The sequence below is a fragment of the Apostichopus japonicus genome, chromosome 4, assembly GCF_037975245.1.
Source record: "Apostichopus japonicus isolate 1M-3 chromosome 4, ASM3797524v1, whole genome shotgun sequence".
In the NCBI taxonomy this organism is placed as follows: Eukaryota; Metazoa; Echinodermata; class Holothuroidea; order Aspidochirotida; family Stichopodidae; genus Apostichopus; species Apostichopus japonicus.
The window spans coordinates 19937991-19963582 of NC_092564.1; the positions used below are offsets into that span (position 1 = coordinate 19937991).

General features: G+C 36.6%; 2 protein-coding genes across 5 annotated transcripts in view; one reads left to right on the top strand and one right to left on the bottom strand.

Moving 5' to 3' along the window:
- Window positions 1-9: 9 nt before the first annotated feature.
- Window positions 10-8848, bottom strand: LOC139966751 (hydroxysteroid 11-beta-dehydrogenase 1-like protein). 2 transcript variants are annotated; one of them, XM_071970083.1, is made up of 7 exons: window positions 8650-8848; window positions 7146-7234; window positions 5089-5219; window positions 4488-4682; window positions 3384-3486; window positions 2383-2511; window positions 10-1396 (listed from the first exon to the last, which is right to left on the bottom strand). In XM_071970083.1, the coding sequence occupies exons 2-7, from the start codon at window positions 7225-7227 to the stop codon at window positions 1146-1148; spliced, it is 891 nt and encodes a 296-aa protein (XP_071826184.1). In that variant the 5' UTR covers window positions 7228-7234; window positions 8650-8848; the 3' UTR covers window positions 10-1145. The 2 variants fall into 2 exon arrangements, with proteins under 2 accessions (XP_071826184.1, XP_071826183.1); XM_071970082.1 differs by lacking the exon at window positions 8650-8848 and adding an exon at window positions 8455-8511.
- A 2486-nt stretch (window positions 8849-11334) lies between these two features.
- Window positions 11335-25592, top strand: part of LOC139966752 (echinoderm microtubule-associated protein-like 1) — a 32290-nt gene continuing 18032 nt past the window's right edge. Inside the window, exons 1-6 of one of the 3 annotated variants that reach the window (XM_071970088.1) lie at window positions 11335-11548; window positions 20069-20237; window positions 21230-21535; window positions 23121-23338; window positions 24735-24832; window positions 25442-25569. In XM_071970088.1, the coding sequence (XP_071826189.1) occupies window positions 20120-20237; window positions 21230-21535; window positions 23121-23338; window positions 24735-24832; window positions 25442-25569 (868 nt within the window). In that variant the 5' untranslated portion in view covers window positions 11335-11548; window positions 20069-20119. Of the gene's footprint in view, window positions 11549-16652; window positions 16889-18218; window positions 18711-20068; window positions 20238-21229; window positions 21536-23120; window positions 23339-24734; window positions 24833-25441; window positions 25570-25592 lie in introns of those variants that run through there. The other 2 variants (XM_071970087.1, XM_071970084.1) reach the window with 2 other exon arrangements.

The following is a 25592-nucleotide window of genomic DNA, read 5'->3' on the forward strand; positions in this document are numbered from 1 at the left end:
AATAAAACCTTTTTGTTTTCATTGGATATATTTCTGTGTTATCTTTGCTCTTGATATACAATGAATGTGGTTAAAGAGAACAAGAATATCCAGTGGATATTGTAGAAATGGTATATGATTGAAAGTGTAAGTACAACAAATGGTCTGAAGTTTATACATTCATAGCAAATTTACCAGTTTGTGTTGGAAGATGGCTGTGATCACTGTACCTACTGTCAGTAAATCGGGGGATATTCTTGCCACCCTAGCTAGGGTTGTCATTTCAACAAGACCTTTTTTGAAAGAGTTAACTGGAAATGTAAGGCACTAAAACGTTCAAGCGCACAGTAGCAAATACAATCAAGTATTCGCAATTTTTTTTATATATCTCATTCTGCAGAATAGATTTTGGTCGACTTTCATTTAAATGTTGACCGCAAATGACCTTTGACCTACACCAATTTCATTAGAATTCTTGTACTCAACAAGCTGAATCTGCATACCATGTATATGAAGTTCAACAAAGGTGTACTTTTTGAGTTATCATGTTCACAAAGTTTTCAGACTTTGACCTCTGTTGACCCCAAATGACCATTGAACTTTACAGGAAACATTAGGAGTCTTATACTCAATACGACGGATCCACATACCAAGTATGAAGTTAATCCACCATTGAATTTTTGAGTTACCATGTTTACAAGCAAGTGTCACATACATATACACACACATGCCATCACCATCACATATATTCCTTTTGCCCAAGCCCATCGCAAACCTTACTTGTTCACTGATTAATTAAGAGGATGAAGAATTTGTTCATTGTTTTCTTTGTTTGCACTTATCATTTCTTTATATTTCTACCCTTTTAAAGAGACTATAATATGCGCAAAAACTGCTATAATATCTAAAATGGCCACAGAGTGTCACAAACTTGCAATGTACATTTTCGTATATTGTTTTACAGTTTTGGAATATCATTTCACATGGTGTCTTGGAAATTTTGTGACAGTCTCTCTCTGTCCCACTAGTTTCCACGGTGATACAAACCGATGGTGACCGTCGTCACCGAATTTTGGTAAAATCGAGTCATGCTAGCTAGCCTTACGTTTGCTTCACTTTGTATAGTCCCTTTAAAAAAGTTGACTTATTTTTACAGAAATATCAGATTAAGGTTTCTTAGAAACTGTTTCCACTGCATCGGTTTTGATGGAGGCAAGAAGTAATTTATCTGTCATTCCTGGAAGTATGTCCCTAAACACGGTGTATGCAAACGCGTAGGCTGGATAATAGACTATGCGTTCTCTTTCCTGCGTTCCCTTCATAATTCTGTGGGCAGTATCGGTGGCTGACGTTGAGAAGATGTTTTCGTCAAAGACTGCTTTGGAGTATTCCTTGGCATTCTTCGTGTCGATGCTCCCTAAAAGATCAAAGAGCAAGCAAGGTAGGACATCACTTGGCACGGATGGAAAAATTGTTTCTGTGTTAATGTAAAACTTTGTCCTTCGCATAGCTCTATGTACATCTCTCTGAGAACTTAGGAATAGGCGAGAGGTTTTCTTATTCAAATTAATTATAGAAAACTCGAAAGATACAAGACTGCACTTCACTGAAGCATATCTGTATCTGATTTACAGGTTCAAAGAAACTTTGAAATTGAAACTTGCCACAAGCCCCAAAAAGTTTTAACAGCGTGAACATGATTGTGATGTCACATGTTAATCAGATATATGCAAATACTTTGGTGAAAGTGTTGTTTTGTAATTTCCCTCTGAAAAACATCATCATTGCACCTTACATGCTAGAAAGTAGTAACACACCAAGATAGTTGGGTAGTGACTAAATGTTAATGTCTTTCCATCTTCAATGGTACAGTTATTAGAACCTAGAGTAGTACTGGGACAAGAGTAACTTTTTCCAAAAGGGAATCACTCAAGAAATTTTTGAAATCTTATACTTGTCATGTAGTCCACAAAAGCAAACAAGATAATGTCAGGAACTTAAAACAGCTGGCTGCATTTACAGCAAATTTCTAACACCATCAAATGCACTCAAATGAAACCATCTTGCAAGTTACATTAATATCACAAGTTGAGATTTTTCATTTGACTCTTACATCACCGTTATCCTAGCTTACTTTGGTGGTGAAGTGTGTGTGTGGGGGGGAGGGGGTAGGGGAAGGGGGAGGAAGGAGAAACTACTTGAAAAATCTGGTGAATCACATAGCTTAAAACTACTTCAGCTGTTTGATATCTCAGAAATGAAGATGTAAGCCACAGATGTTCAAATGTATATAAAATACATCCTTTGGAGTTTTATTTCCAAGTTTAAAATGAATTAGAACTAGAAGTTATAAAAAGATGATTTCAAATTGATGCAGTGTATTAGTTTGATGGATCCACTCACCTATTATGAATTCCGTTATGCTTATATCCATTTCTTGTAGACCAAGTTCCAATCGGTAGGCATTGAAAAATCCACTGAGAGCAAACTTGGAACAGGAGTATAGTGCAGAAAATGGAACGCCAATCTTTCCTGTGAGAGAGATGCGATATTAGCGAGAAATTATGAGATGCAAAGTGGAGAAGCGAAAAAATATTAAAAATAGAAGTGTTTTCGGTCTTAGTACTTTCACAGCATCACAACCAACATGTGATAGCAAAAATAAAAGAACATTGACTTATAACACTATGCATGCATATTCAAAGCTTCCATTATTACTGCCTCTGCAAGATTTTTTTTCTCACCCAAATTATCTGTTTTTCTTTAAATATTTTAACACCTGGCAAGATTGATTGGAGGGATTATAGAGACTCAAGGAATGAATGGAGACCGTAACTTTAGCTACTAACAATTGAGGTTAACACAGATGGTTTGAAAATTAATAACTCTTTAAGGTAAGTGAGACCAATTTTGTTTACACAGTTAATATGTTAGTGTCCTTAAAAGGCAGAAACAAAGCAACAGCATTGGAATATTCCCTGACTTGATTATTAGGGAGATAATAAGGCAATAGCCATAATGACAATTAACTGTGTTTTAAATCTGGACCGAAGACAATCTTATGTGGTAAATTTCTAGTGAACGCACATCTTCGTAAACTAATGACGGATTGTCAGCGTGAAGAGTGTTTAGGGGGTCAGTGACAATTCTTAACATTAGGTAACTACTTAAGTTTGATATTTGTAGTGAAACAGATGAAATTTGTCAGCTCATGGATTTATCATGTTAGCAACGCTGAGTTAGCTGGTGGTATGTTAAATGGCAAAAAGATAGTTATAAGCTAATTTATTCCAACCAATACTTTGAGACAATGTCATAACTTGAAAAAGGACAATCTTTTCCATTTAATGTATCATATTCCATCATGTAAACAACAAAAGGTGAAATATAATACAGACACCTACCTGCCACAGATGACAAAACTGCGATACTTCCTTTAGATTTGTTCAGTAGAGGAGTAGCACTTGTTGCTAGGGACACATAGGCTTTAAGGTTGACATCCATCACCTGCATATGAAATTAGCAAATAAACAATTGCATTCAAAACTTCATGAAAATTGTTTTAAAGTCATAAACTCTATGTTATCACACATTCAAACATGAGCAATATGTGTGAAAGAAGGATTTCAAGCATCTATAATCAAGCAACGTGTAGAATTAGCTTTGAAATCCGTACGGTTCTCGTGAGATAAGTCCAATAAGATAGATAATGATTTTCAACGGTCCTACAATCTTTCATCACTCTGAAACAAAGGACAACTACTGTATGCATGATCATTTTATCCCTAAATAATTTGCAAGTATTGAATTGTCTATACATCAATCAAACCTTCCCCCCAGTCCCAGTAGTTTGTGATAATGGACATTCAGGAACCTTTCATAAAAAGTATGAATATTTATGACTTTGAACTATCATGATAGAGAACTAACCTGAAGTTGGCATCAGGTTTGTTTAGTACACAAATACAGTAAAGAAATTAGGGTGACCATATTCTATTTGAAGGAAAGAAGACAAGTTTTCACAGACTGAGAGATAGGTCTCAGTTGAGGGGTTCCCCTTTTCTTTTTCTGTGGAAATGTTTATTTCAATGAGGGTGGAGGGGAGGGGGGAGGGGGATTTAACTGGACAAAATTGCAATATGCCTTGTAAGTTGGAACGGCTGAAGGACCGTTGCTTTGGCAGACAATTTGCCTATCTGTGCTAACATTGAATAGGCTGATGTAAGGCCAATACGAGTAAAGACATTTTTTCAACAATAATTATTACAAACTTCTGTGGGAACTACCTAAAACTTCAGACTTTCTTCTAAATGTTGTTAATCTATCTGGACAGCCAAGCAAACTATAGAGAGAAAAGGATATACCTGGGGGAAATCTGGAGAAAATCTGGACATATGGTAACCCTAAATACAGTACCCAACTTGACAAGATTGTATTAACCTGTGTATATAGATACATTGTATATTAATATAAACACACTGGAAAGAGAGTGGTAATGAATGACCTACCTGTTGGTACCTGTCCCAATCTCCGTTCCATAACTGGAGATAATTGCTGGCGATGTGATTCATGATCAGGTGGTCTAGTCCACCGAACCTGGTCTCTGCTTCCTGTATTAACTTCTCTGTATCACTCTTATTGCTCATGTCAAGTGGGATGTAAAATGCTTCGGTTGCACCTAACTCTTTGCATTTTGAGACGACCTTTTGAGAAGAATATCAAGGGGGAGAAAAGGATTTGATGGTTTGAAAATACAAGTTTTATATTGAACAATTGCTTGTATTATCACAGTTGTCTAGGGCATATTTATAAAAGAGAAATGGTTTTACCTCAAAGTAACAAAATTTCAATTTGCTGTATTTCAGTACTGTTTCCTGAGAATCTATTGCAAAACAAACTCTTATGAGGGATAGAGTAATACGGTCAAGCATAGGATTGGACTTCGACCTAAAGATGCAAAAAATTTCCAGCGATTCTGCCGATTAATTTCACGCATCGGAATACAGTTTTCAGAATATAGGGATTAATTTGATCTCTCACTTCATGTACTTTAGGCAATACACACATTTTCCTATTAAAGTAGAGAACTTTAAAGCACCCATACTCTACCTCCTGCAATACTTTCTCTCGTCGAGCAGTAATAAGTACTCTGGCCCCAAGCTTTGAATATTCATAAGCGAGCTGTTCACCAATCCCTGTACTGCTGCCTGTTATGACGACCCGTTTGCCTTTGATCGTATCTGCAATTTAATGAAACAAGATTAGAGTCTACTAATTATGCAGATGGGTTAAATCACATTCACTTGCTGCCTTATCTTTCCTGATAACACATAATGAGAGCTCTGGCTGTACCTAGCGGTAATGAATGTGGCAGAGTAATGAGAGACTTACAGTATGAGTGAGAGATTCTTCCAAGAGTTATCAAAGCCACAATGAAAACTGAATTAAGTTTCAAACTTCACTAAATACAGTAATGGCTCTTTATTAAAAAAATGGAAGAAAATTTTTCCATGATTCTATCCATCCAATTCAGTCGAATCTTTTCTAACTCACCAGATATCCGACAAGCAAGAAAGGTTGACAAATGTACTAACCTATACCCATGTATGGCAAGCCTCTTGTACATACAGTACAGTAGTTATGTTCTTAATAACTTAAATTTAGACAAATACTGTACATGCAGCCACATCATGAGCTAATAACATAATGTCTGGGAAAATTGAAACTAGAAAGATCTCTAGCCTTTATCATTACATTCACTATCACTGTTCACTGCGGTTTTAGAATGATTAAACATATTTCTTCATAGGAGGATATATATATACTGTATATATATATAAGGTGACCATATTTCCCTGACTGGAATCAGGGACATTTATTGCGTGACTGATATGGGGAAGGGGTATAAGGGGAGGTGGTGTCCCCCTCCCCTTTGGAAAATTTTCAAGTGCCTAAGGTGCTTAGATGTAAAATGGGGATACTTAGAAGCACTTTTTAAATCAATTTTATTTCCAAAAATGTAGCTTTTTCATAGATGAAACTTACTTACTTTACAAAAGAATGCTAGGCTAGATCGATCTAGCATATTCCACTTTACACTGGCCCACATGAATTACTGGTCAGTTCCGTTTTGCGACTGCACACTTGACTAAATTTTGTTTTTACAATTATTTTACTAATAATGTGGGATATTTTCGAAATTCCTGAACATTTGACGAATCGGGGACATTTTCGGGGACACTTGTTCATCGGGGACAGCACACTGTAATCGGGGACTGTCCCCGAAAATCGGGGACGTCTGGTCACCTTATATATATATATATACTGTATATATATATACTGTATATATATATACTGTATATATATACTGTGTATATATATATATATATATATATATATATACTGTATATATATACTGTGTATATATATATATATATATATACTGTATATATATACTGTGTATATATATGATGCACTAACCCAGTTGAAGAGAACTTTTTTGATATCTTCTATCATCACACCATTATCATTACATCTACTCTAGCATCTTAATATAATATGCAAGATCATTTCTTCCCTTCTAGATTAACCTTTGTTTAATAAGTAACAGAAAAGTGTTAGACACTACTGTACGAACCTCAGACTATCGAATCAGACTGACTTAATTAATATGTCGTCGAAATATCAATATTGACATTGATATCTACAGTAAACCTAATTCCTAGACGACACATCCTGAAAGTACAAGGGTTGTAGATATGAAGTAATTGTTATAATGATGAATTATTCAATGCTACGCTGTACTGAAGTCCCATAACAATGAATTTCATTAGTATTTTTCAGTTAGTCAATTTTCATTTCAAATAATGAACTGTACAACGCACTTCTTGAATTTTCCCAACATTCCTTCTTTATGGACTAATACTAATTAGTAATTAAAGCTCGTGTTTGGATAATAAAATGTTAAGAACTGAATGGCGACTTAAATTTCATTTGGTGAAAACACTAAGCTCATCGAGCTTGATCAGTTTCACCTCATTTTGAGTAATACTCAGAGAGGTTGGGTAAAACTGCGATATAACTTAATTAAATTCAAAGTTCTCTCATGTCACATTTTTTTTTTTTGGAGATGTAAGAAAATGTTTAAAGATGGCCATTTTTCTCACCAGGATCAAAGGTGTCCCTGAAGTACACAGCAAGAATCAGTCCAAAAAATGTCACAATTCCAATAGTTCCTCCAAACCCCATTATTAATCTGGGAAAGCAATTGAGGTTGATTTAGTCTTGGGTAAAAGCATGAAAGAACTTAATACCATGAATAGCATTCAATATATCAACACAGTTTAATGCAGGAATGTAGATTTGCTTCAGCTTTTAAGGATCATGCCCACAAGCAAGTATAACTATGGCAGTCAAGGAGTAACACATTCTCAGGAACGGTGGCACATTGGGAGCTAAATGTGTAGGATGGGGGGGGGGGGGGGATTTAAAACACAATCTGTATGTATGGCCAGAAATTGAATTTAAATTTTGGCAAATATAAACTTTGGCAAAATCACATTAAGTTGAAGAAAACTTTAACTTGAGACATTAGCATAGGTCTGTTAATTTTTGTGAGGCCAACAAAATTTCCAGAAGTTTACTTCTCACCATAATAGCCTGAACACTAAAGTGGAAGGATGTTCTTTTTAAAACTACATAAAATGTTATAAATTATACAGAACAAAAGTTTCCATGTATTGATTATCCCTGTTTTAATCGAGAAGTACAGGTTCCACGCTTGCACAGACATCATAAGTTTCAACTTTATGTAGACTTTATCCATCTATTGGATAAAGAGTATGGTTAGCATATATTTCAAAACCAACAATACAAGACATATTTCAACTTATTTAGTTGGAGAGAAATCATGTATATGAATCTGCAACAAATACTGACAAACAAAATGCTTCTAACTTTCCACACCAGGCATTTGCAAATGACATTTTTCGGATATAAACAAAAATTATGTATAGGCGATGCCGCTGGGACTGACTTAAGGTGTGAACTTATTTCTCATGGCTTTAAATGGAAACTCAATTACTAACATTATACAAGGAAAGCTATTCAAATTACACAAGCTCCCACCTCCCCCCCCCCCCCCCCAATTGCAACTGAATCTGGGATAACTCCAGGCCTGTCAAAATATGAGCCAAAAATAATAATTTTTGGAAAAATAATAAAATAGTAGGAACAAAAATATCATCAACATTTTTATAAATGGAATATATGTAGACAAAACCCCCAATGATAACTTCACTTTTATCTCTGAGGCTTGAGTGTTCCATATCTTTACAAGTTCAATCAAGTTAAAGTCTGATAAGTGTCAGAGAGGTGCACGCACAGGGTGTCTGTTGGATTGGAATGATTGCCTGCACTACAATAGCTTACGCATTCTATGGAACAAAAGACCAATTAAAAATTTGTATGCATTACTTTACGAGATCCCTCACATTGGTCCTGCTGCCTAGCATACCTACGAAATGCCTAGCCAGTACTGACACCTACAGTAAAAATATGTCCGCTAATGCAAACGTTTGGCTATAGCCGTGGCCTAACTTTAGTTCAAATCATTAGAAAGAAAGCAAACGTGCCAATAACTAAGTTTTATTTAAATTACGTTACACTTACAGTATGAAGTAGTCAGATTTGCCCACGATGTTAGCGAGTAATAAATTGCACACGTGACTTTCTGTTCACAACTTGCTGAACCAATCCGTCCTTTAGTAGCGTGTTACCATTCACAAGCTGGTTCGATCAATACCCTTCTTCTTACAGCATGCAAAACTACGGTCTAAAAGCAACACACGCATTTTCCAATAGCTCTAGACATATGTATAATGTAAACACAGAAATCACAAAGTTCACTTTAGGTCAGGTGATACCAGCTGATGATGACGTATCACCTCTGAAATGGGTTATAGCATGAAGAATTAAAACAGAGCTACATGGTTACAGTTAGCGGGCCGTCAGAACCAACTAACGGAAAATAGATCAATGTAGACCGGTTTTTTTTATTCGCACTGAGCTTGTTCAAAATACAAAAATAACAGGGAAGACATAATACAACGAAACAGATTGAAAGAACAAAAAGAGTAACAGGAGCTATTCCATTGGGCTGACAGAACGTCGGCCCATTTTCAATGGGGGCCCTAGAGACAAAAAATTGCACTTTCAATGGTAAATTCCAATAAAACCAAAAAACTAAACTCTAAATACGCACATAATAGTTGCACATATTTCTGAAAAGTCCTCCCTCCCACCCTTCCCCCCCCCACCCCATATATAGATGAGATACTTCCTTGACCCAGCTTTAAAAAGACTACAGGGCTTGATGGTTTACAGTGTATCAAATATCAGTTGACATGTAATTGATTCACTTTTAATGCTGCATTTTGCGTCTATTCCGCCACAATCCAATGATCTTGCCATGAAGAAAGGTTCAATGAAAGCATAATCGGTACTTGGAAGCATATTTTATTATCGTAATGTACTGGGTTGATTATGTACTCTGTCGACAATTGTGCAAAAAATAGTACAAAAGTTACTGTTCTTCTCACACGGTCCATGGATAACAACCACCTGCACGGTCACACCTCTTGTGCCACTGAACTGAAATTTGGTGCATTATAATGCATTAGTACCATACTGTAACACAATAACATCGAGTAGACTTAACATTTTGGGTTGGAACGAAACTATATATATGTGGGTGTGTGAGTGCGTCATTTTCATTGTGTGTGAATGTATGCTTTAGCAAAAAGGGTGCAACAAACGCCTCGCCGTATATGTTCAATCATGATACTTTGGTGGGTCTATGTCTGGATAGGCAATAGTAACTATAGTAACACACAAAACTCGTTGACTACTAACGGCGCCGCGAATCACCAGTTTTGTCAAGAATGTTGGCGGGGTGGGGGGGGGGTCTAAGATGTTGTGTCGTCCAGGAGACGATATAATTAATTCGGAGCCTGAGACTGGCCAACCCTTCAATTTCAGTAAGTTTGTGCTAAAATGCGGGGGGGGGGGGTGATTATACTGGATACAGAATGGTGTAGTTTGCGACTTTTGAAACAACTTGGAAGCATTTTCGACTGTTTAAAGGCATTGAAGACTCGCCACAAACCGCGTGCCGCGCTCTGAAAAAGATAACTTTCCGTTGCTTGCAAATGACGTTTTCTTCTTGTTGCTACAAAATGCAGACAGTAATGAAACGTGATAGGATACGTGATATCTAGACCTGAGATGTCCACGCTGCTATGTACACTGTGTTGTGGGTATTGACCGTAGCTGAATGTATTGCCTGTACACTAGTGTCTAGTTGTCTAGCAAGCTGTGTGTGTATTTTCTGGGATCGATGGTGGTGTCTAACTACTCTAACACTTCTGTTACACCTCAATTGAAACTAGGTCAGATTACCAGCATGAGACATTTCTTTGTGTGCGAGTCTTCACACCCTTATAGTTTTACCGCAGATAATAACTGATGTGCAGTAGCAATTTTTCGGTAATATTCTGTTTAACACATTGCACTTTTTTTACACAGCCTAGCTTTGCGTGCGGTGAAAATATTCGAAAATCAATTCTTATTCTAGCACATCCAACTTAGGCTTCAGTAAATAATGGATCATATAATGTCCGGGCCCGACTGGCTCACAGTGGAATGTCTCGATCGCTATTATGAGTTTAACATGTAAAGATTCATCTCTCTGATCTGTTTTGCTGTTTTGGTTTTGTTGGTCAATATTTGTTGCCTCTCGGGCAGCTGCACTGATGTACCACCATTTGACCCCTCCCCCTCCCCCATTTCATTTTTCACATTTCTTCCTTTTATTACGTTTTTAAGCTTTGTCTGTGGTTTTCAAACGTAACGTTTTTACTTTTGATCGCTTTTCTTGTTTGACTGTGAAATGAATATTTTTCTACGGCTAGCCTACGGTTTACTGACAAACTGAGTACACTTCTTTATTAATTTGCCTAAACAGTCTTAAATATTGATTTTGAAGGCCACTTCGCTAAGGTGTTTTGGAACTTTCGGCAGTCTTCATTTGTTACTTTATTTTCTGTCATGTTCTTCAGTAAACAGTTGCTTTAAGTGCGTTCTCTTTTATTATTGTTAACTTCCAATTTTCCCAATTTATTTTGTAGTATTTTTTCATTTGGTATGCGACTCAGTTTGCAAAGGATCGATATTATCACGTCTGAAAATAATTTCCCCCCATGTAGATCATTCCATAAAATGTGATAACCCCCTCACTTGTTGTTATGGCACCGAATCACGCTACAATAATTACGTAATATTTCAGACAACCGGTGAAGACAGAATGATCGATTTTAACTAGGTGAAGGTCCAGGGAACATCTCAATTGTTAGGCAGCCTGTAGCATAGTCAATATGGTATGGGAATAGAAACACTACAGTATGCTTAGGTAATTAGTATTTCACCACCGGCAGCTTGAAATGAAGTATGTTGTCAACTTCGTTTGAAGATGGGATTTTAAGAAATATTTGATCGAGTTTATTGAGATCGGGTAAGTAACTTTTTTCAACTTTATCCAAATTAGGGTTTCACTTCTGCAAGCTGCCAAGATCTGCAACTTCAAATGTGAAAGGAAGTAATTGAGTAAAGGCAGACCACCGAACCTTATTTCCTTGATCGAACGGTTAGACATAGCTCAAGAAGTAATTGCACTTTGCTTCAAGTTCAGTACAGATCTTAGGCCTAGGCCTAGTATAAATAATCAAACCTCAGTTTACAGTAGTTCGATTCTAATGTAAGCCTTGAATTTGAAGCTACAGTAAGCCAAAACAAAAGCCAAAGGTAGAAAAAAAGGTTACATGTTCATATTGGATAGCCCTCTCCCTTAATTAGAAGATGACTTTAAACAGCATTAGGCCTAGGAAGGATTACAATGGAAATGTTCAGTTCTAGGTGTTTCCATGGCTATTTTGGTTTTAAAGATATTCACAGATTTGTAAAATAGGCTAAACCTCTGGAATGCTTCTTTGGTCTTAACCTAGGCTAACTTGATGATGACTGCAGCTATTCAGCATTCTTGACAGTCAATACATTTCTGCCCTTTATATTGCTTTGTAAACTTGATTTTACTTTTGAGGCTATAGAACTGTGTTTTCGCTATTAGTTGTGGATCTGAGGAATTTTCCAATGGCCTGTGTCTTAGACTGAATAGTCCAGCCACTTTAACTGATGCAACATAAATGTTAAAGGTCAATTTATCGAAACATAAAAAGTGGTATAGCTATATACTGTACAACTTGGACTGATAGCAAACTTTTTTTTTAGGATTGCCTTTAACATATAAACTTAGTGCAGTGCATAAATTCATCCTTCATTTGAAAATGCACCATTTAATACCACTGCCATAACAGTTTACCTGCCTCGGGCATTTAAATAGGCTCTCATGGATCGATCGCGGGAAATTTGAGCTGTGCATGTGACTTTTCCAAGCTCGTTTCCTTTGCTAGGCTTGGCACACAGGCTAACGTTCCAGACTATAGTCACCTTGAAAGGTGAAGAAGTGGGCTGTGGCAAAGCAAAAAATGAATGGCAGTCTTACTAAAGGGCAAATTTTCAAATGTCAACATAATGTTTTCTTCTTGTCACTACAAAATGCAGACAAAATTAAACGTGATACCTTGTTATCTTTATCTAGACCTGAGTTGTCCACGCTGCAATGTACACTGTGCTGTGGGTATTGACCGTAGCTGTATGTATTGACTGTACACTTGTGTCTAATTACCAACGGTAGCAAGCTGTGTGTGTATTTTCCAGGATTGATGGTGGTGTTTAATACTTCTGTTACACATCATTCGAAACTAGGTCAGATTACCGGCATGAGACGTTTCTTTGTTCGCAAGTCTTCACACCCTTTTAATTCTAAGTATCACTAAGATATGTAGTAGCTGTTAACTACCAAACAGCCACATGCTTGCAATTCTGCCCTACTTTTTGGGCAAAACTATTCTATGCAAATCTCCACACACGAAAAAAAACAAAAACATTTGTTTGCTTGTAATTTGACTGTGAAAACTGTAAGGCTGCTGTAAAAACATTGACCAAACTGAGCTAACAATGTAAAGATCAATAAGTCCTTGGAATAGTTTAAATAACAGAGTTGTGTAGATTAGAAAAGTAAACACGATCAGGTCAGTATGATAAAGCTTGGGAAAATACTGAGTACAGTTGCTCTTACATTCCAAGTTACCATAGCAACCATATGTAGTCCTTAGTGTACTATGCATTTAATATTTGCCTTTTAAAAGAATTACCACTTTATAGAAATGTTCAAAAGTATTGTTTACTTGAAAGAATACACTATACAGGTCCAGTCCAAAATGTGGAATGCCACTTCTTTTATGATTGGCAGTTTTGGCACTGAGCCAAGTATGACAGATTATACAGTAGTCAAATAATCGTCACTTTTGTTCAACATTTTGTTTTACTGCCAAAATCTTCTAAAAGCACTGTAGTTTTCATTTCCAGTGCGAGTCTACCTTTCAGCAGTGCATCATATATGAAATACAGTGGACGTAAAGGTGACTCTATTTTCACCTAAAAATCGGAAATCTCTGAGTTATCGGTCATATATATATGCAAAATTTGTAGCAAGTTTTGCTTTCCCCAGATTCATTGTTTTTTATTAATTAATGTTATCACGTGGAAGGTTTTTTCTTGCTTATTAGAAACGACACATAAATAACTGAGTTTTTGAACTGCATTGTAACAAAATACTTTCATTGAGCAAATCTGTATTTTCCTCCTTTTATCGACGAACATTGTTTGTTCATTATCCCTTGTCTAATATGTGACCATGCAAAGTCTAGTACAATTTATAACTTGAACTATAATTAAAACAGAGGTACAAATTATGTGGCAAAAGTTCTTCATACCAGAATCATGTAACATTCATCAGTTGTCATGGAGATATATGGAAACTGTTTCAAATATGAAGTATGTTTTGACACATCCCTGTACTATAAAGCCATCTGACTTATGCTATCCAAGTACTCCAAAATAGTAACAAAAATGGAAATGATTTGTTTGCTGAGGAGAAATTTTGCACTTTGTCCTTTAAGGTTTTCATTGCTATGCAAATGAAGAATTCCTAACCTCAATTTATACTATATGACACAGCTAAATATAAGTAATTATTATTTAACCATTAAAATCCCAGACTTTCCACTACTTAGACAAAATGGGTCCAATTCTTCTACAGTTCTTAAAATGTAAAACTTTGTCTGATCTGTGTTTCTGATACTTGAGTAAAGTTTCTCCTCTGCATCTGCCACTGTCCCCCCCCCCTCCCCCGCCACACAAACCCTTGTGATGTGTTCTGTATATGATATGAATGGCAATATGTCTTGTGGACCATAAAAGTGCAGCTACTATAGCTGCTAACTTGGACTAAATTCAAATATTTACAATGCTCTTTTCCTCTATTATCAGGATCTGTTTTTTTTCAGATAAAAATGTCTACCATGTCTCTGTTTAGAATCATAGTTGCATGTACAAACAGTCGGTCATGTGTTTTTTCCCTATCATCCAGTATTTCAAATTCTATTAACAAATACAGTGATGGGATCTGTTACCATGACTACAAAGCTTCTTTTAGCCTGTTTTTGTTGTTGTTGCCAGTAATGTATTTTGCATTATTGAACAAAATCAGGATCATGGATGTATAGAAGTACAAACAATAACAGTGACAAACTACACTAAAGTGAGGGGAAACTGTGTTAAGCAGAAATTTTTTCTTTTCATATCTGTGTAATCTATGGTCCCAACATGTCAAGTTTTCCAGATTGACTGTTTTAGTTGTCAGTTTCTTGTGCGTGTTAGGCTAGACATGTAGGCACTGTATATATCTCTTTATGACTGTGTTGTTTGGATGTACAGTACTTACTGCCAATGGGATCAGACCTGCCAATGTCTCCTGGCAATCTTTCTATCTCCCTATTTTATGTGCTCATCTCTCCCATCAAGTTTGATTTCTATTTTGTTTTTCTAAATTGTAAACAGAAATGGACTGCATACATGTATGTTTTTCCTGCATTAACATGGAATAATTTTACCAATTTTTTCGGGGGTGGGGGGGGGATGGCGGGCGGTGAATAATGGTATATAATGCCTAATGACGTGCACAGGATTCGAAGGTGGTTGGGAGGGGGAAGGGCATGGTAAATTGCAAATAGCTCACAACTGTGTCAGGTTGGGGCATGATAACCATTATGGATGGGATTTAGGTGGATCCAAAATTGTGGGGTCATTGTATGTGAATCCTATGTAGGGGGGTCTGGGGATCCCACCAGAAAAAGTGTAGCGGTCAAATGGTTCATTCTGAGGCATACTTAGACTATGAATTAAGTCATTAGGACTGTATTAAGGGGTATAAATGCAAGAATGTGCTAAAAATTCTTTTGAATTATTAAAATAATCCCACACTGATGGATGTTGGGGGGGGGGGAAGTAGGGGCTTGGAAGTGCTTACAGTACTGTGTTCTGCAGCGCTAACGTTAGTGAGAACAAAACTACACCCCCCCCCAAAAAAAAAAAAAATTCTATGTTACTATCTATTCTGCTGGCGTGTGCCAGTTGGAGTTTGTTTATAATTCTCTGTGCTATTTTGTGTCCAATTTCTCAATATTTGGCATCAGAAAATTGTAAATCCCTTTTTTTGTTGTCTTTCTTTGTTGTTGTTGTGAAAAACAGATTTTCATATATATCTGTTATAATCTGTAAAATTGTTTGAGAAGGTACTGTAATTAGAGATTTAATTCAATGCTTTTACACTTCTTTTGAGCAGTGAATAAATGTTGTTCTTGTATAATTCGCCTTGTGGGATACATACCACTTTAAAAATACATTCGACTCCTTGTCAACCATAATGTGAGCGCAAGGATTATTGAATATTGTGGTCTCTGCCTTTTATATTCATGTTATAGCTGTCCTACTTAATTAGAATTTCCACTTGAGCCATAGTTCTGGCACAACACTTGTCAATATAGCATAGTTGGGGTTGTAGATTGATTTTTTGCTGTTGCTTTAAGTTTAATTAATTATAGTGCCATTCTCAAACACTTCATAACAATGACTGCACTTCCAAAAAGTTGAGCAACGGTATTTGTATTCATCCAGTGTGACGTCAATTTGTCGAAATTAGTTGTCAATAGTGATCCGGGCATTGGTGATATTGTGCTCTTTTCATTGAAATTGGTATATTTAAAGTTAATTTTGGCATTGATCAAACTTAGATAGACCCAAAGAAAGGTTTCACAGAACTTTGGGCTTTAAAACATCACCACAAACTGAAAAAGGCTTTCAGAGGAAATTAATATCATTGAAGGACATTAGCAAACCAGTTTTGAAAATTTAAAAGAATACACCATTAAAATTGTATCTTCTAATAAGCAGAAAATTGTGTCAATATTAAACATTTGTGGATAAATTAATACATGGAAATTGTCAATGTTATAAAAACTATTGACTATAAAGTTGTGACAAAAGAAACTGGATTGATTGATAAAGGAAACCTTTTTGTTGCAGCAAATTGTGTTTGCTCAAAATTTTATGTTTAATCATTTTGCTTTTGGGTTGCTTCAAATTTCGTCTGAAGTGGAGAGGAAAAAACTATACAACTTTTGTCGTCCTTGGCACCTGTGAATATCTGCCAATATTTTCTGGACTGATATTTCACAAGAAGCTGAATTATGAATAGTTGGAATATCTAAGTGAGGAACAGATTAATTGAAGCTAACGTGTGATGTCAACTGCTTTTCTTGAAGAAGGCAAGATGAGTGTAGCGGTCAAGAAAAATAGATGGACAAGACGGTTATCAGGTGAACTGTTAGCTGAGGTAAGAACAAGAGCTAACTGACCAAGATGATGCATACCCTATAATTTGTGTCTGTATGTGCGTGTGTGTGTATGTGAAAGAGCTAAATTGTTTCAATTATGAAATGCACAAAGACTTACAGCCTATTTTCTGATTAGATGGCATGTCTTTTGTTTGTTTTTCTCCCTTTTTTTTTTATAATAATTAATTTTTCATGGATAATATTAATTTTTTGGGGAAGGTGAGGAGGGGGTAATATTGGAATGGGGTGGGGGAGGGGAGTTTGAGTGAGGATAGCCCAGGTTTGTGGGGAAGGCAAAAAGCACATTGGAATTAATTGTCAGATGAATTTCACATAATCCAGCAGTGCCTCCCATTTATTCAGTTTTTTCATTTGTTTAAGAGATGTGTGTACTGTGTGATGGGAATGGGGGAAGTGTGACTCACCCAATCAGGTGAAAAAACTCCATCCCATAGCAAAGTTAACATGAGCCGGGTGGGTAATGCTTCCCGTACAATTTAAGTGAACGCTGCACACTGATGTCTTTGTTTGTATTGTTCAATGTTTTATCTTCACTCGAAAAATTTCCTCCCCCTCCCCTCACCCTCCTCACCAGAGGTGTTGAGAGCCAGTTTGGGCCATGGTGAAAAAAAAAGACCGTCCTATTTGCACTCATGCCATAGTTTCCTTTCTCCTTCCACATCTTCTTGGGCTCCCAATTTGATCTAAGGCACCATGGCAATTTGCTCACCCCCTTCCTCTGACATGCCTCATTAGGCCTGCAGCTCCCTATGCTCTTCCACCAAGGAACAATGTATGGCTTTTCCACCCTTTATTCTTTCCCTATTGTCCAATATGGTAATCTATTTAATCAGTATTCTTTTCGCTTCCTTAGCACCAACACTTGTAATTGTATCATGTTCAGCCTGGCCTGACTAATTTTCTCCATGAATGAACAATGGGGCATTGTTTTCAGACACCAGGTAATCTGAAGCAAGTTCCTGCCTATAAAAAAGTAAAACAAGAAGAAATAATCTGAAACTAAACCAAGTCACAGTTGAGACTACAGTTTGCAAAAACAGATCGGGAACAGCTAATTCTTCAAGCCTCTTATTATCACCTTTCAGTTTGGTGATTTGATATTTCACATTCTTAAAAATGGTTGGTAGTAATGTGACACTGTTGACCTCCATAGGAGAAACAGGTTAAAAGTGTGACCATATTCACTCCCTTGAAATATTTAGTAACAATCCACTACTTAGAATGTCATGAAATAGTTGTCTCAGGGATATAACCATTCACCACAATTGTATTTCATTTACCAGGAATTGGCTTTCAGTCTGTTTTGATGGTGACACAAAGAGCTCATTGTTTTTATTTTGTACAATGCATGGGGTTACTAGAAATCTGTATATACTGTTGAGGTTGCATGTACATTGTGTCAGTTGCAGCTCTTTCAGTTGGAGCTCTGGGAACACATTTCTTTTGTTAACTTTTCACTTTTGTAACTTTCTCGCTAAACTGTATTTTAAATGGATCTGTGTTTGTTGCGGTCTCGGAATATATACATTTCATTGCAAAACTTTTCTGTGGAAAAGTGGTAACCTCAGTCTGTGGACTCAGTTTTTTAGACAAATTTATGGAAATTTTTTATTTGTTCAGTACATTGGGGAAAAAGTTAGAAGACTGCTTTAAGCCTTGGTTCACAATAAACTCATCAGCTTAAATAATATTTCTAACATGGATTATAAAAGAAGAAGACATCACCTGCCTGCGACGGTGCATGCTGCAGTACTCTCATCTCGCAGGTTGAGACATCAGCGATTAATACGACAGTATCCAGTAAATATACGTTTAAAAAAATACGCTTTTCACCGTAATATATAGCTTAAGATAATTTTGTGATTATAAACTATTACAGAGTTTTGCATTAAATAGTCCTAGGTACAGAGAATCATCCATATGCGTCGCAACTGAACCGTGAATATGTTTCTTTAATTTCATATTAAAAATGTTGCCCTACATTCACTTTGTATTCTGATAATAACTTTGCATGCTAATTTTCCCTCAGGAGAAAGTTGTGTTCTAGTAAGTCTTTTCTGTACTTTCCGTATGATGTACGTAGGGATGGTAGGTTGCTGAGCTATTTAAGTTAGTAAATAAAAAAACGAAAACAAACCAAAACATTTTCTCTGACGTCATATCCGATTCCAGTAATCACTTTCTTGCTAGAACTACATGGTTGCCATGGTATTTCATTCCAAACTTCCATTTCCGAATTTTGCGTAACTCTTAATCAATTTTGAAAAAAGAAAGAAAGAACAAAAAATGAGCAAGTTTAATACTAATGAAGATCAAGAGCTGCCCAAATAGGCTTTTTTTTTTAAATACATATGCTGAGCTGTTGTGTTTTGGTTGTTTTGATCATTTATAGATAGGCTACATTGTTAGGATATATAACCTGCATGGTAGCCTACTATTGCTGTGTTTAGTAGCAATAGCAAATGTGTGCCTAAATGAACACAGGTAAAGTGCCTTTGGTCATCAAGCATTAAACATTTTCAACGTATTAATTTGACTGCAAAATACTTACCCCAAAAGTAATGAAAATACAATATATACTATAAGCGAAATATTATATTGAACCATATTGAACAGTGAATAAGCTCTCACCATACATGTCTTGGTTCTGGAGCATCTTTTAATCACCTTATCCCTTAAGAAGATCACTGTACAGGTTTTTTAACGCAAGTGTGACATGGTTTAGGAGTGGAGAATGCAGAGTTAAAACAAGGAAAGATTTTCAAAAGTGTTCGCCATTCATGTGTTAAATTCGATAAGATGGAATTTATATTACTTCTGATATACCTGTCTTCACACAAGCAGCCCACCTTCTTTCACTGTGTCAAGATCAATGACCATGTTAGCATTAAGATCTGCTTACCTGTCTGTCACCTATACAAATGCACTCCAATCTACCTAGCCTATATAATAACTGCTAACATTCGTGGATTATAGAGGGCGTATAGGAGACAGGTCAGTATCGTCCTTCATAAACCCCAAACCTGTAAGTTTTGGGATCACTGTGTTGACCTGATGGGAACTATAAAAGTACTAGTAGCCCTGCAGACAATGTTAAATGAAAAATATTACATTTCAATTTCAATTTTATTTGTTTCTCGTCTTTGTGTTTGCATCAGATTCAGATAGGCGCGAGGAACCATCTGCCTACTTTGAGTATTCCCAGAAGTATGGCAACCTCAATCGGTCATCTACAATCGCCCTCAACGAGCAGACCCAACTCTAGCCGCTCAGGATCGTCCCACTCTCGGTACACACCAATCGGGACGTTGGCTGGGAATGATCTTGGTGAGTATCTAAATATTCAAAACAGTTGATATGATGTTATGAAATAAATGATTTTTTGAAATGATTTTTTGACCATGGATTGCATTATAATTCAAGCAGGTAAATTCTGTAATGATATGTTGATCTATTTTTTGTATCTTTTAAAAAAAAAAAACTTCAGTGTTCAGTATTAGCCCTGCATTTTGACATGCGAAAATTTGCTAGAAAGTTTTCAAATGTACTTTCCTTGAGGCAGATCTGATCCTCCAAAGTATTCCCAGCCATTGAGGATTATTTCAAATACTTAGACAATATTAGTTCCTTGGTGTGCATAGCTTTCTGCTTTTTGGAATTTGAGCTTGGTGACCATTATCTGATCTTCTAGCATATTTTGGAACAATATTGATGACCTTTCAATATATTTTACAGAGTAGACACCTGTACAGTGTGCTGGCAAAAATGGCTATGGGACCAGAACTTTCCTATGATATATGCATGGCTTCTGAAACTAATATCATTACCACATGGCATTGGCACATATCATGCAGTTAATTGCCAAGAAAAGAATTGTTTTACCAGGTTTTATTTTAGTGCAAAAAAATGCTATAATCAGGTTACAATATATTTACCACTTTTTCTTTTTCGATCAATATTAGTCTTCAGTATTTATTAAACCAATGATTGAGTTAGGTTATACATTATGGTATTCATACTATGTGTCTAATTACAGTAGCACCTGACTTATTATACAACAATGGACAATGGATTCAAATTATTAAATTAATGTAACATAATTGTGAACAAAACTGTAAATGATTAAATTTAAGTTTTTCTTTTGTTTTCTTTTTGGTTGGGAGTGTTCTTCTTTGTCAAACCTTTTCTAGGTTTCATAGAAGACTTCCTTTCACACCCTGATTTATACACATTTTTATATGTTATGTTTATTGTATTTCCACCTATCGGTTGTGAACAAAACAAATACAATAAACTTGAATTACTCCTTCCATTGCTAGGTAAAAGCCTAGCCTATGTCCCACCCATCAGTGAGAAGGATTGCATGGATGAGTTGAAGGAAGTTCTGCGAAAGCCTTTGGAGAATGTTAGTCGACAGAGACTGAGGGCCATCCTGTACGGATTCAGACGAAAAGGCGGGATCGAAAACAGGATTTCCGCCCAGCACATGAACAGCGTCCTCCAGGAGCACGAAGTTCGACTATCGAGCCGCATCGTGATGTTGATCAGGAAAGGATTTGAGGGGAAGTTTGGCATCGATTTTGAATCGCTATGGAAACTGATGTGTCATGCACAAGCCCTTACAGGTAGAAGCTAAACTTTGCTCTGAACTTTCGCTACTATTTTGTATACAAAGTGTTGAGAAAGGCTTGTGAAAGAAATATGAAGGTCTGGGAAATGAAAAAAGAATTGTTAAAGTTATTCTCCTAAAAACTGCATGGAACTGCACTTTCAGGGTTTAAGAAAAGGAATAAGTATTTGTTATATCTGGGGCCAGGCCATCTTGTTTTGCAAGCTCACTATGTTATCAGTGAAGTTATCAGTGTTCAAAGTAGGCCTACTGTGCAGGCCTGATGAGGAGGATGTCAGGTGGGGTGTGGCTCTGGGTCAAGCAGCTGACCTGGACAAGTATAGGATACAGAATAATGTGTTATCATATGCCCATGAATGTACCATGCATTTATGAAGACCACAGAATGGGAGTGGGGGGGGGGGGGTGGGTGGACATCATTTTTCTGAGGGCCTGACCTAGTTCTCAAAGCCCCTGCTACTATTACCTACAGTATTAATGTGCACTTTGTAGAAGGTGTAGTGGTAGACACAAGAAAATACATAAGAAAAAAATTTATAAAAGACATATTCTTTAAAAAAAAAAAAGTAGTTATATGAAAACAAGCTAAACCCTTTTCCTGGAGTCAATGCATGATTTAAATAATGTGCAACTTTGTTCTCATTAACTGGGTGAATTTGGTTGGACTCAATATGTACAGTTAATATGTAATTATTGCATTATTCTAGTAACCGGCCGCATAAGTCATCTGTGCAAAGAACATCTTTGTTCATATACAGAGGTACTGTTTTACTCATCATAATGTTTAACTAACTTGTTAATTGTGAGTAGATTCAAACAGATAACAAAGGTCACTAAAAAAATCACTCTCCAACACGTTGTATGGTAATTGACCGGTTGTGACTGGTTGCTAACGATGTACAGTATTTAAAAGGTTACTAATTACTCTCAGACATGTTGGGTGGTAGAATGAGAAGGAAAGTCATTGACCGGTTGTGACCGGATGTGACCGGTTGTGACCGGATGTGACCGGTTGTGACGGGTTGTGACCGGTTACTCAGGGGGTACAGTGCCTAACAGGATACCAAGAAAGGTAAATGAGTAATGGAAAACTGACTGGGAAATTATAGTCAATGGCAAAGAGCACAGAAATATATGACTAGAAGGGGATTCTATCCAATGACCTCTGACCTGGTTACAAGCCCAGCACTCTACCTTCAAAGCTATGTAGTCCTTAGTTGGTGGCGTTCCCTATATAGCCGTTCATTTGCTGGGGGCTACAGTCAAGAGTGATAGTACTTTGCATATGATGTTACTAGGGATCACACCCCGGTTTTGTTAATTCAACATAGAAAGTGGCAGGGAAGGTAATTCATGAAAAACCGGCTTCATATATATATAAAAATGGCTATATAAAAAGCTTGTAACCCAGAGGTCACTGGTCCAAATCCCAATTCTTACCATTAATTTCTTTTCCAAGATGAGTCTACTCTAGACACGGTAGAACGAGAGTGCTTGTGTTGTGCGGGTACGGGTAAGTTTTGCTCGTAATTTTTTTTTCTGTCCAATCTACGAAAACTTCACTTGTAATTGCCTTCCAGGTAGGGACAGTGTCGTCTGTTTGTATGGGACGGACAAACCTCCAGCAGTCAGTAGGAAACAATCGGTGAGCGGGACGGGCATGGATCCCAGAGATCAGGAGTTGATCAACCGTCTGAAGCATCAGTTCATGTCAAGTCGTGATCACAACCTCAACGAGATTCGAGACTTGTGCGAGGAGAGAGATACCCTGCACCATGGGATTCTCCCATCTAGAGTGGTAAGTATGGTTGGAATATTTCTTGATCTTATTTATTTGGAGGCTCATGTCTGATGGAACAAACAAATTGGATGGAAGGTAAAACAGTCAGTGAAACACTGCCACTGTTAGTGGATTCAAGTTCTGTTGCAACTTGGATCATATGAATACCATCTATGTGTATCGAGGTGCAAAGGTGATTCTCCAGTGGAATTTCGGATTTTCCTTTGCAACTAATTATATTATATATTTATATATATTATATGTCTTTAATATTTGGCAACCACAAGTGAACCACTTTCATCTATAGATGTATTGTTTCCACAGAAGATGTGGCCTCATTCAATGCATGGCAGTAATACAGTAACTTTCAATGTGTCAAGTTAATTATTAATTTTTCTGTGTGTGGTGTGACCATGGAAAGTATTGACTATAGTTGATCTATTATTGGGTCTAAAGGATTGAAGAAAGAATCGTCAATAATGGCTGTCAATATCATGTGTGGTGAATGATGTGTCAGACCCAAAATGTATCGACTAATTTACACATTACTAAATTATAAACGTGCTGTATGGTAATATAAGTGTGTAAACAGAAGCTGCATCGATGAAGTAGTGTAGTTTGGCTTTTTGTTGTTGTTGAAGTTTTGTCATGTTAATAAGGCACTCGATCTTCCTGTTGTTTTCAAGTAGAAATTTGTTATGTATACACACAACACAGTTTTACATTGCTCAATTGCATTTAAAATTTGCTACTTAGATCGGAACTCAAAATCAGCTTCATAAACTCAAAACAAATGTTTCTCTAGTCAAAGGAAGCTACTTACCTAGGGCTGATTTTCAAGAAAAATTGATGGCTGTCCTGTGTACAGTGTTATGTAGACTTAAGTTACAAGGTTGCTCAAATGGCAAGCAGCACTTCTAACAAGGGAAGTGTTTGGTATGGAAAGTCTGAATTGGTGCCTTTACTGCATAGGTAGGGGCTGCTTCTTGGAAACAAACTCAAGAATAGTTTTGTTTGTCTATGATAAATTTAGTAGTCTTGAATTACCAGACAACTATTAAAGCTAAGCAATGATGACCAGATATGTAGGATTATGACAGGTATTTTCTCTACAGTGCGGCGGGGAGGGGGGGGGGAGTCGGGGGCTAGATGGATTTGAAAGTAGAACCATTGCATTCTCTACGTAAAACATGTTGAAACCAATGTTGGGTTCGTAGGTAATACAAAAAGACTTTTAGTCCAGAAATAAAACCAGAAGAGAGAGAGAGAGATGAAAACAGTCTAATAATTGAAACATGTAGGGCACTTTACAGAGAGAGAGTTTGACATATTCCACTTAATACTTATGTCCCAACATCAAAATGTAATTTTTTCTTTGTTCTGAGCTAATAATACTAATATTTTGTATCCTCAGCTTCGAAAGATCTGTGAGGAGCAGAGATTGCCCGTCTCTAAGCCACTACTTGGTCTGCTCCTCGCGAGATGTGACGACGAAAAGAACGGACAAATCAGGTGACATCTCCCTGTATTTGAAAAAAAACCTTGAAACCATGCAAATTTCAAAGTTATTTGAATATGTAGACAGGATAAAGAAATTTTGACAAAACAAAATCTTTAGTCCATATAGAAATCCGACAGCAACAGAGCAATGGATAGTATTTAAACTTGTTTGATATTTCTTTCCATTGAAAACAAAAATTTTACCATTTTTTTATTGGGGGGGGGGAGTCCTTTGAACTATAATCCAGTTATATATTTGCATATATCCTGATGTCATTACACTCCCATAGGCAAGATGCATATCCTTTAGAGTCCTGCAGCTAAATATTTTCAAAAAGTATGTTATAATAATTCTTTCATCATGAGTGTTAAGAGGTTACATAGCTTGCAAAGCAAACCATTAACCAATGAAATATATTGAACTAACTACCTTCAGTTGCATCGTAGCAGTGTTGTGAATATATCTCTTAGCCAAATGCCATCCCTAAAACCCTAGATGAAATTAGTACCCTGTTGGTAAAAAATTTCATAACTGGGAGATGTTGTAAAACTGTTCACAATAAATTTCAAGCTTTTCCTGAATCCCATGTATTTTATTTGTTCTTTCATTTCATTTAACAGCTGGACAGATTTTGTGGGTCTCTTAGAGAAAGCTTATTCTGATTTACCAGAACCCCAAGGGATGACGAAACCAACAAAGATGAGACCTGGTAGTGGTTCTGCCGACAATAATCATCTGCCCTCTATACGTAGGAACACATTTTGACCTTAT